Raw genomic sequence first — 12,563 nt, forward strand, 5'->3', positions numbered from 1 at the left:
CTAGTGCCTCACACTTATAGGTCATTGAATAAATAAACAGAATTCATTTGGAGAAAGGCACAGGCATTGAGATTTCTATCATGAAGAGTTATAAAAGGGATACAAGTATGAATCCCAAGATTTAGGACAAATTGTTTGTACCATCTCATGGCAACTCTCAGCAGTCATTCATAAGGTCTCTATATATGACAGAACATTCACTGTCATCCTTGGTGCAAATAAGGTAGCCTCTGACCTCTGTGGTACAGATGAAGCAGTGGGGTCATATTCAGACTATAGCTATTCCCTGCCAGTGCTGTACAGTATGCACTAGGGTTAGACATACATTTTAAAGTGAAAAATCTGAGTCTCAGTGTCATTCTGTTCCAGTGGAATTGCCCTACTTAATAAACCATACTCTCCTCTCAGTTCAAGCTGAGGTTTCTATTCTGTTCTATTCTATTCTGTCCTGTTCTATTTTATTGTACTCTATTCAGTTCAGTCCATTTCAAGATGAGATGTCTTTACTGTGGTGATGGGAGATTCAGTAAAGCCTGTGTCCTGTGGGAATTGTTTGCCATATGATAGGAGGTGAGTTCTCAATATCTAAAGAAAAGGCCTAGATATCAAGGGCATTGAACAATTAACCTAACACACTCTCGAACAATGTACCACGCACGCGCACACGCACGCACACACACACACACACACACGAGTGAACAGGAACTACAAAAAGCCAGTATCTGTCCATCCCATGAAGTTGAGAGAGAGGGAGCATAGACACATCTCCGGGAATGAGAATCCAACTGGCAGACTTTTCAGATCCCTGGTCTTTCCAAGAACAAGCACTCTGCGCGTCCAAGAACACGCATCTGTTGTCATATCATCCCACTTTCAATGTGTGTTGGTGGGCATGGATCATCAGCTCACAGCCCTCTGAGAGGATTCCACCATCCAACACATCCACATAGGCCTACAGTCCTATGCATAGCTCACTGCTCCACTCCTGTCTCTCACAAGCTTCCCATGTGAGTTATGGCATCAGGGTTAGGCTACTCTGCTCATGAGAACAATCCAGCACATACCATTTGTTGATTGCGGCGAGACAGGCTTTGAGGTATAGGCCTATTGCTAATACATCTCCTGTATGGTTTGTTGTCTCTCCCTATCGCGTGTAATTCAAAATGGCCTATTTACTCATGTTCAGATAAGAGATCGCATTTGTATATGTTACCAATAGTATTTATTTACATTCATGCTTAGATAAAGTCATTGTTGTTTATTTTGTCTGAAATACACTGTTTAGTTTGTAACATTATGACTGCAACTTTGACTATACAAAAAAAACCTACTGTAACGTTCAATTACAGGGAAACGATGCTGCTCAGAATGACCAGTTGAAGAAAGGGGAGGGGTTGGGTAGTGGAATGCTCCGCTGCCCTTTAAATACGTCATTCACTGCTTCAAGCTACACCCCTCCACACCCATCAAACGGAGCAAACGTTCCTCAAAGTCTGTTGAAGAATGTTGAAGAATGTTTTGGGAATAGTGTAGTTCAGTAGAAACCATCACGCAAAGTAGCAAACGTTTAATCGAATTGAACGCACCCCAGCTTGACTCTCATGATGGGTGTTCTAGAGTGCACTCGCACGTCTCATGTGTAGCCTAGTGGTGTGCAATGTTTGAGATAATCTATTTTGAAACGTCAGTGGTATAATATAACATTTTGTGCTATTTAAAATGAATTATACTACTTCTAGTTAACATTATATTTGTTGTAAAATACATGTTTGCTGTATCTCCTTTGAGCTGTGTTTTGTTTCATGTATGGATCATCCACCTGTCCTTAGTAGGCCTATGTCCTAACGGACCATTACCTTAAGCCATTGGTCTTGTGAGCAGAGAGGCCTGGTCATGTATAAACAACGGGCACTTGCTTTAGCTTTCAGATGTGTGAGATTATACATGTGTACATACTGTATCTTCACCATCACTGTTGCACAGTGGGCCAACAACACTTAATAAAACCACTCCGTCTGCTGGCCCACTGTGTGCTCCAAAACACAACTAACTAGGCTGCCAGGTCCGTTATTCATAACATTTATTATGTGAGTTCCATTGTATCACTATTATGCCTTAGTAAGTACAGTATAGCATTAATGGGATACAGACTTCACACCACAGAGATCCTATTAAATTAGTATTCTAATTCCGTATTCTATGCTTCGCACTAACAACAGATAACTAGGTTCCATATTTATACCAACAGACTGATGTGTGCATAACTGTAGCTTAATGACCCAGAGTTTGTCCTGGTCAGGTCACATGATCATAAAGCATCTCAGAGGGGGAGTGCTGAACAAAACTATTCTGAAAATCTCCCTGCAATAGAGTATGATGGGAAATATTATACACACTGAGTGTACAAAACATTAAGGACACCTGCTACGTGCTCTTTCCATGACATGATCCCTTATTGATGTCACTTGGTGTCACTTGGTAAACTACTTCAATCAGTGTAGATGAAGGAAAGGAGAGGAGACAGGTTAAAGAAGGATTTTTAAGCACTGAAACAATTGAGACATGAGACAATTGAGACATGAGACATATGTGTGCCGTCTAGAGGGTGAATGGACAAGACAAAATATGTAAGTGCCTTTGAACAGGGTATGGTAGAAGGTGGGTTTTTCACGCTCAACCGCTTCCTCTGTGTATCAAGAATGGACCACCACCCAAAGGACATCCAGCCAACTTGACACAGCTGTGTGAAAATGGGCCAGCATCCCTGTGGAACGCTTTAGACACCTTGTAGAGTCCATGCAACTCAATATTAGGAAGGTGTCCTTATACACTCAGAGTGTGGTTCTAAGTAGAACCCTTCTTGCCTCCCAAAGAATCATCAAAGAACCCTTTCTTCAAAAAACAGTTCTTAGGATGTTGAAGGTTCCAGGTAGAAACCTTTGCCTTACAAATAACCCTTGTCTTCTAAAACCGGTTCTTCTGATCAAAATGGTTCTTGGTAGAACCCTATCTCTCTGCAAAAAAACCTTTTGGAACCATTTTTTCTAAGAGTGTAGGATCAGTTTGGCTTTTTATATTATACTGAATAAGATTACATGGACAGGGAGGACCTGAACCTAGGTCCGCACTCCTACTCTGAGGTGCTGTGAGAATACCATCCCTGGCCTTATGAATCACTCCTGGCCTTATGAATCACTCCTGGCCTTATGAATCACTCCTGGCCTTATGAATCACTCCTGGCCTTATGAATCACTCCTGGCCTTATGAATCACTCCTGGCCTTATGAATCACTCCTGGCCTTATGAATCACTCCTGGCCTTATGAATCACTCCTGGCCTTTTGAATCACTCCTGGCCTTATGAATCACTCCTGGCCTTATGAATCACTCCTGGCCTTTTGAATCACTCCTGGCCTTTTGAATAACTCCTGGCCTTTTGAATCACTCCTGGCCTTATGAATCACTCCTGGCCTTTTGAATCACTCCTGGCCTTTTGAATCACTCCTGGCCTTTTGAATCACTGTCCTATAGAGTGAATCTAAACAGTAAACCTCTCCCCTCTCCCTTTCATTTCAATAGTGGTAAATTGGTGATAAATCAGTGGACTCTCCAGCGCTTGGCCCATCGTGTGGCAGTGCAGCCTGGTGGTGTACTACTACCTGCGGTGTGGACTGACAGTTAATTAAGCCTTCAGACCTGCTCCCTGGAGCATCGCTACTCTGTATCGTGACCCTGGGCTGTGACAGAGCTAGCATGAGAAGGGCACAGGGACGCCAGCGGCGCCGAGGCCAGGCACTGTGACCTCAGGAGGTGAGAGGGGGGAGCAGCACCAGCTCTCTTTTCATTACAATGTACCTGTACACTCTCTCTCCCTCCATTCCCCTCATTATCTCTCCCCCTACTGAACTTGTACACTCGCTCTCCCTCCATTCCCCTCATTCTCTCTCTCCCTCCATTCCCCTCATTATCTCTCCCCCTACTGAACTTGTACACTCGCTCTCCCTCCATTCCCATCATTCTCTCTCTCCCTCTATTCCCCTCATTCTCTCTCTCCCTCCATTACCCTCATTCTCTCTCTCCCTACTGAACCTGTACACTCTCTCTCCCTCCATTCCCCTCATTCTCTCTCCCTCCATTCCCCTCATTCTCTCTCTCCCCCCATTACCCTCATTCTCTCTCTCCCTACTGAACCTGTACACTCTCTCTCTCCCTCCATTCCCCTCATTCTCTCTCTCCCTCCATTCCCCTCATTCTCTCTCTCCCTCCATTCCCCTCATTCTCTCTCCCTCCATTCCCCTCATTCTCTCTCCCTCCATTCCCCTCATTCTCTCTCTCCCTCCATTGCCCTCATGCTCTCTCCCTCCATTCCCCTCATTCTCTCTCCCTCCATTCCCCTCATTCTCTCTCCCTCCATTCCCCTCATTCTCTCTCCCTCCATTCCCTTCATTCTCTCTCCCGCACTATTTCCTTCCTCTTCTGTCATTCCTTCACCTCTCCCTCATTCATTCTCTCCCCTAGCCTTTACATCCTAATCTCTCCACCTTGCCTGCTACCTCTGTTATTTTCTCCTTTTGTACTCTTAATCTCGCTCTCTACCTACCCTTTATCTCTTCCATCTTTCCCTCCCTCTCTAGCCTTTACCTTCAGCGTTGCTCTGTCTACACACAGTTACCTGGCTTGGTGTATCAAGTGTCCTGAGAGGAGCACTACACTGGCAGAGACTATGGTAACATGGTGTGGACTTTTGGGCCCGTGTGCAGTAGTAGTGTCCCTGTCTGACTCTATAGAGACCACGGGAGGTTGGTGGCACCTTAATTCGGGAGGACGGGTTCATGGTAACAGCTGGGGCGGAATGAGTGAAACGGTATCAAATACATCAAACACATGATTAACATGTGTTTGATGCCATTCCATTCACTCCGTTCCAGCCATTATTATGAGCCGTCCGCAGCAACCGCCACTGGTAGAGTGGAGGCTGAAGAAATTCGGCTTGTCACCATAAGCACTCACAAACCTTTACAGACGCACAATCGAGAGCATCCTGTCGGGCTGTATCACCGCCTGGTACGGCAATTGCTCCGCCCACAACCGCAAGGCTCTCCAGAGGGTAGTGAGGTCTGCACAACGCATCACCGGGGGCAAACTACTTGCCCTCCAGGACACCTACACCACCCGATGTCACAGGAAGGCCATAAAGATCATCAAGGACAATAACCACCCGAGCCACTGCCTGTTCACCCCGCTATCATCCAGAAGGTGAGGTCAGTACAGGTGCATCAAAGCAGGGACCGAGAGACTGAAAAACAGCTTCTATCTCAAGGCCATCAGACTGTTAAACAGCCACCACTAACATTGAGTGGCTGCTGCCAACATACTGACTCAACTCCAGCCACTTTAATAATGGACAAATGTATGTAAAAACATTTGTGGCCTGCTGGAGGTCATTTTGCAGGGCTTGGCAGTGCACCTCCTTGCACAAAGGCGGAGGTAGCTGTCCTGCTGCTGGGTTGTTGCCCTCCTACGGCCTCCTCCACGTCTCCTGATGTACTGGCCTGTCCCCTGGTAGCGCCTCCATGCTCTGGACACTACGCTGACAGACACAGCAAACCTTTTTGCCACAGCTCGCATTGATGTGCCATCCTGGATGAGCTGCACTACCTGAGCCACTTGTGTGGGTTGTAGACTCCGTCTCATGCTACCACTAGAGTGAGAGCACCGCCAGCATTCAAAAGTGACCAAAACATCAGCCAGGAAGCATAGGAACTGAGAAGTGGTCTGTGGTCACCACCTGCAGAATCACTCCTTTATTGGGGGTGTCTTGCTAATTGCCTATAATTTCCACCTTTTGTCTATTCCATTTGCACAACAGCATGTGAAATTTATTGTCAATCAGTGTTGCTTCCTAAGTGGACAGTTTGATTTCATAGAAGTGTGATTGACTTGGAGTTACATTGTGTTGTTTAAGTGTTCCCTTTATTTTTTTGAGCAGTGTATATATATATATATATATTTTTTTTTCAGCCTGTCTTATTTTTGTCTCTTAGGCCAGGCTTATTAAACTTTGAGCTTAAGCCCCAAAAGAGAAGTGTTGTCATCCCATGACCCAACTTATGAATGGTGTAGATGTATTGTAGTGACTGACCTTTGACATGCCCAGGGCCCCCCCTTTGGTCCTGAACCATAGCCCAGGGCCCCCCCTTTGGTCCTGAACCATAGCCCAGGGCCCCCCCTTTGGTCCTGAACCATAGCCCAGGGCCCCCCCTTTGGTCCTGAACCATAGCCCAGGGCCCCCCCTTTGGTCCTGAACCATAGCCCGGGGCCCCCCCTTTGGTACTGAACCATAGCCCAGGGCCCCCCCTTTGGTCCTGAACCATAGCCCAGGGCCCCCCCTTTGGTCCTGAACCATAGCCCATGGCCCCCCCTTTGGTCCTGAACCATAGCCCAGGGCAGGGTTTCTTAAACTATTACCTTTATGGAGTTTAAACTGCTATTATAGAGTTCTGTCTCTCCTTTAGAGCCGTAAACACAAGTAGATTAAACCCTGCTGTTCAAATGTAAAGAATTTAGCCGTACACAACCGTTGCTTTATATAATAACAAGATAATGTGCCCCACTACATGGCTTAAACTTCACTAAATACAACTATACGCTGTCACACTTGACACTACGCAATGACCGTAACCAAGCCGCCACTTCTCCAGGTGCAAAATATTTTCACTGGGACTTTTAGAAAAGTAAACTAGGTGCATATTCTATATGCATGGCTGTGAAATGTCATACATGGTAGTAGCCAATTTGAATCTGCTCCAATTAAGAGTGAATGTCCATTCTGAGCACAACGCGTGAAGGCAGGGGCCCACTCATTGTCATAAGCTACTGTGAAAGTGATGTCAATATTATCGCACAGACTAATGTAGTTTACTTACTACTTTCAGTAGGCTACACTATTGGTTATACTACTGCGACTTAAACAATCCAGGCCTATCTGAAATACAGCCATATACGAAACTGTCATTTTGCAAACCATGTTGAAGCGGAGCCTCAAGAAGACTGGTAGCCCAAGATGCTCTCATTAAAAAGGCACACCTTAACATTTCAGGACCATGGACAGAAGGCTATCGCCTGTCAGCGCTATGAAAGCGTAACATTAGCTACACTGCCAATTTTGGCACCAACTAGGTGTTCACCTCGCCGCACAACCAGTAGCCTATATTGGTCATTGTCCCTATACCATCAAATGACGCAAAGCTGTAGATCTCGCAATCAGTCCCATGTGCAACAGCTTTGCTTCCGTCCCTCTCCTCGCTCGAGCTAGTGACCTTCTGTACACCAAGTCACCCTCGAAGCACTGTTACCCATCGCTCCACAAAAGCCGCGACCCTTGCAGAGCAAGGGAAACGACTACTTCAAGGTCTCAGCAAGTGAAATCACCGATTTGAAACGCTATTAGCGCGCACCCCACTAACTAGCTAGCCATTTAACACTGGTTACACATGCAAGCAATGACAATCACTTATCTAAAATATGCATTGCAGTAAAAAGCAAAGGCCTAAACTAGTTTGCATAAAATCTGCCGAACAACCAGTAGGTTTACATTAGGGAATTGTATTAACTGGCGCGGCAGCCAGGGCCATAAAGGTTGTAGCTGACCATTTTAGTGTTGCTGTGTTGAACTTCAGACTTTTCTGATCCATTCTCCTTCCTGGTGAAATGTACTTGGCAGTTCCCGCTCAAATGCCAGCTGGGCTTTTCGTTGATCTCACATGCTGCATCTCTTCACTGAATAGGTTCTTCAGGGTGGAGAGTGTTTGCACATTGCTGTGATGCCCCTAATGTTTCAGTGCCAACTGCAGTCGGCATTGCTGACAAAGGCCCGCCATGTCTTTTGAAGTGGGGTTCTCTGGTAGCGGTTGCGATTTTACTTTGCGTCACTCTTGATGGGCCAATATTAAATTTCCTGCTAGGCTCTCAACCTCGGCGGTTGGGCCAGCAGGCTGCTCGGCATCGCTCTCTGTGAAAGTCCATTGGATCCCACCCAGGGCAGGGTCAAATTAGCTTCCTAAATAAGGTAGTCAAGGCAGTACCTTAATTACGTTGCATGGCTAGGTTCCCAATCAGAATGCATTTTTGGATTTTAACTACTAAATATTACACCCCCTCAGATCATGAGCACACCCAGCATATAGCATCTGTCACGTCTGCACTACTGGCAGGCCTTGCGGCACTACATTGGTGAAACCGGGCCATTGCAATTCATAACACTATATGGGGCAACTGAGGGAGGGCACATTATTTCTGGGGGTCCATGCCCAGCTTATCCACCCCATAGAACCGGCCCTGTCAAGGTAGTGGAGTCTCATTTATCTATCTAAACTGGAACCACCATCTCAATAGCTAATGCATTAAGTCCAACTCCTAAGATTTGGGTTTGCTTAGAAAAATGTGCTTTCCTTGTAGTAGAAGAGTAGTCAATGTGCATGCAGAAACATGTTTATTAAAATAAATTGAATTTTAACTTCTTGACGCACAGATCCCTTTAGCGGGATCATTTTCGTAAACAACCGCTGAATTGCAGAGCGCCAAATAAAAAAAATAAAAAATATTTATAATCATGAAATCACAAGTGAAATATACCAGAACACAGCTTAGCTTGTTGTTAATCCACCTACGGTGTCAGATTTTGAAAATATGCTTTACAGCGAAAGCAATCCAAGCGTTTATGAGTTTATCAATCACTAGACAAAACAGTAAGAACAGCTAGCCGCAAATTAGCTTGGTCACGAAAAGCAATAAAATAAATCGCTTACCTTTGATCTTCGGATGTTTGCACTCACGAGACTCCCAGTTACACAATAAATGTTATTTTTGTTCGATAAAGATTATTTTTATAACCAAAAACGAGCAAACCAAATGGCGGATATGTTCAGAAAACCACAGGCTCGTTCGGGTCCTGAAGGGCAGACGATAATTCCAAAAAGTATCCGTAATGTTCGTAGAAACATGTCAAATGTTTTTTATAATCAATCCTCAGGTTGTTTTTAACATACATAATCGATAATATTTCAACCCGACGGTAAACTATTCAATACTACAGAGAAAGAAAATGTCGAGCTACAACTCTCGGGCGCATGAACTGACGCATTTTGATAAATCTCGCTCATTTTTCAAAATAAAAGCTTGAAACTATGTCTAAAGCCTGGTCACAGCCTGAGGAAGCCATTGGAAAATGAATCTGGTTGATACCCCTTTAAATAGAGGATGGGCAAGCAATTTAACAGGGATTTGTCCAATTAAAAGTCACTTCCGGGTTGGATTTCCTTAGGTTTTCGCCTGCAAAATCAGTTCTGTTATACTCAGACAATATTTTGACAGTTTTGGAAACTTCTGAGTTTTCTATCCTAATCTGTCAATTATATGCATATATTAGCATCTGGGCCTGAGAAATAGTCAGTTTACCTTGGCAACGTTATTTTTCCAAACATAAAAATAGTGCCCCCTAGCTGAAAGAGGTTAAACTGCAATTTTGATTCAGTTTCATGTGTTATCAATTTATAAATTAAATTTAACACATTCAAATATTGAATTTCAAGTTCGGAATACAAAATCAATACTCAATACTCAATACTTCAGTGCCAATACTTCAGTGCCACCAGAAATGTTCATCTGCTACTCTTCCTGTCATTTTTGGCTATTGCCAACACTGTCACTTAAATAGTATTTTGTATTGAATGGTGATATTGAGATGTTATGACAGTATAAATCTAAATGTTTATCAGCTCATGTAATGTTAAATGATCACGTTATTATATTCAACATAACTTAATGAGCAAGCTGAATGTCTAAACTTTCTATCCAGCCCTGACCCTGTGAGCAGGCTAGAGCCAATACCCCCAATATTCCTGGAGCCTGTGTAACAAGGAGGGCCTGTACACCCCATGTCACGTTCCTGACCTATTGTTCCTTTTTCTTTTATTTATTTAGTTGGTCAGGGCGTGAGTTGGGGTGGGTTGTCTTTGTGTGTTTTGTCTAGTTTAGGGTGTGTGTATTTAAGTTTTTTTTATTATGTATGGGGTTGTGTTCAGTGTAGGTGTTCAGGAAAGTCTATGGTTGCCTGATTTGGTTCTCAATCAGAGACAGCTGTTTATTGTTGTCTCTGATTGGGAGCCATATTTAAGGCAGCCATAGGCTTTAGGTGTTTGTGGGTAATTGTCTATGTCAGTGTGTATTGGTCAGTGTCAGCAACATTTTGTTTATATAGCTTCACGGTCGTCAGTTTGTTGTTTCGTTGGTTGCTCTTCTCTAATAAAAAGAGAATGCATTTCTCACACGCTGCGTTTTGGTCCTCTTATCAAAGTCAAGACGATCGTGACACCCCACAGCAGTGCAACGGCTCTACAGGATACTGCTGGTGTGTTACCGCCGAGGGACAGTGGTTGTCTCTCCACTCCTCCAGGCATTCATGTGTAGTGAGACTGGTAGGAGACAATAACAATTAATGGCATGTTGTAAATACTGTCCTTCAGTCCCAAGCAGCCAGAAGCTCCCAGAGAAGACTTCAAGACCCAGTGTTCCTGAGGTAGCAGGACCTGTTAACCAATACCCCTGTGGGTTGACCTTATGGGTTCCAAAGGCCTCTCAGAATGTTGGACCTCCTATGGGTGGCAGCCCAGACACATCCACCCATCTCCAGAATCCCCTGGTAGCCAGCAAGGTAAAGGAAACGCATCTCCCTCTGCTGCTGAGCAGCAAGAACCGACCCCATGGATAAAGCAGTGTTGGGGCCCCCCCAGCTTCCATGATCATGTTCTACCTCCATCCAGCATTATTTTTCAAAACCATAATGACTATGAACGAGGCAGTGGTTTTCTCCAACACCCTCTACTCCCTAGGAGACACAGCCCAGCCCTCTGTTAGTGTTGTATCCCATGATTTCAGTAAACCTGTGCCTAACCAGCCTCTCCTTAGACCAAGTGCTGGATCCAAAGGACTGCAGTATCCTATCCTCAGGTAATGTACTGTTACAACTACATGTGTACAGTAGTCTAATGTGGATGACTGACAAATGTTTCTCCCTACAGACATTGGCAATTGATGCATGAATGATGGGCTGTGTGACGGGCTGATGCATGACGGGCTGATGCATGAATGATACAAGTGTCAACTTGTATGGCATTCCAAATGTGATTTGCTTTGACTTGGAAACTGTTTTTCTACATCCCATAGGTTCTACATGACGTTCATCTCCCTTGGTGATGCGCGAATGTCCGATAACCTTTTGGCATGGAATTATATTTTGTTGTTCTGAATTCATCAATGGTTATTTTGGGAACATAGATTTGCTATTGCTCACAATCTAACATAGTCGGTTTTCCTTTACCCTTCTACATAGTTACAATCTGACTCAGAGATTCAAACACACAATTACATTTAACATACTGTGAACTTGGGTACTTCTGTAAATCCTTCACTAACTTTTCCAACCAGCCTAGAAATGACCAATCAAAGGCCTCCAGCTGTGAATAGAGAACTGATACTGTTGGTATTTAGTCATATTAAGTGGCTCTGCATGCACATTAATTCATCAAACAGAATGTGAAAGTTCACCGAAGGAGGCAGTGTACTGTAGTTTTACTTTTCTGTGGAAGACTGTTAGCGAATACCATATTTGGGAGAAGCCTGAAAAGTGGTCATGCTGCACTTTTGGAGTAGATTTGAGAATGCTAGCCCCATCCAAGTTCTTGGCAGATATTAAGAGTTACTGAGGAAGGGGAAGAGTGAACAATGACCTGATTATCAACACGCTATAAGAAAGACGCAGCATCTTCTCTGAACAATAATGAGAATAGAATTATGATAGGATGGGTTTACACTTCAGGAGAATAGACTGCATAAAGTATACATGTAAGAGCAGTCAAATCTCCAGGCAGCGACTATAGCCAGTCATCACCTCACTGTCTGGACGGAATAGTTTAACGCACCCAATGAGCCCTACTAGACTACACTACATAAACTGTGTCTAAACAGTTGTCTATGGGGAAGTACTTTGGTGCTGGTGGATTCAGAAGCCTTCACTGACTGTATCCTTGCTCTTGAAAGAATAGCAGACATTGTTGCACTCTGAGCAGGGCTTTGAGATGTACAGTTACTGCACAAAAGAACAAGCAGCTGGCCTCTTCACTTGTAGATTGCTAATGGATTTGACATCGTCCAAACTGGCTTGTGGAAGGTTCAACATTCCCTTGTACAGTGGTATGAATATTAGTGATAAACTGATACTAGAACAATAGGAAGTGCATCATACAGTATGTGGCAATTGGATACCCTAATGCTAAGCTACTATGAGTGTACACATGCAAATATGAGTGTACACATGCAAATATGAGTGTAAACATGTACACACAGGCAGAACACTGGGTTACCTTGGCACTGGAATCCTTGTTTCCCAAATCCCCTGTGAAAAGCAGTGAGAAGGAGCAGTGAGTGACAGCAGGACAGATGCTGGTCTTACCTGTACTTCTGATGCTCCAAGTCATACAGTAGGGTCCGACTGGGCAAAAACTGGTTG

General features: G+C 44.2%; 1 protein-coding gene across 1 annotated transcript in view; it reads right to left on the bottom strand.

Moving 5' to 3' along the window:
• prkcab (protein kinase C, alpha, b) overlaps nucleotides 1–12,563 on the bottom strand; it is a 314,729-nt gene that overhangs the window by 300,561 nt on the left and 1,605 nt on the right. The window contains exon 2 of the mRNA XM_055884310.1: nucleotides 12,418–12,449. Coding sequence (XP_055740285.1) covers nucleotides 12,418–12,449 — 32 coding nt within the window. The remainder of the gene's footprint in view (nucleotides 1–12,417; nucleotides 12,450–12,563) is intronic.

The sequence above is a fragment of the Salvelinus fontinalis genome, chromosome 2 (assembly GCF_029448725.1).
Source record: "Salvelinus fontinalis isolate EN_2023a chromosome 2, ASM2944872v1, whole genome shotgun sequence".
Lineage (NCBI taxonomy): Eukaryota > Metazoa > Chordata > Actinopteri > Salmoniformes > Salmonidae > Salvelinus > Salvelinus fontinalis.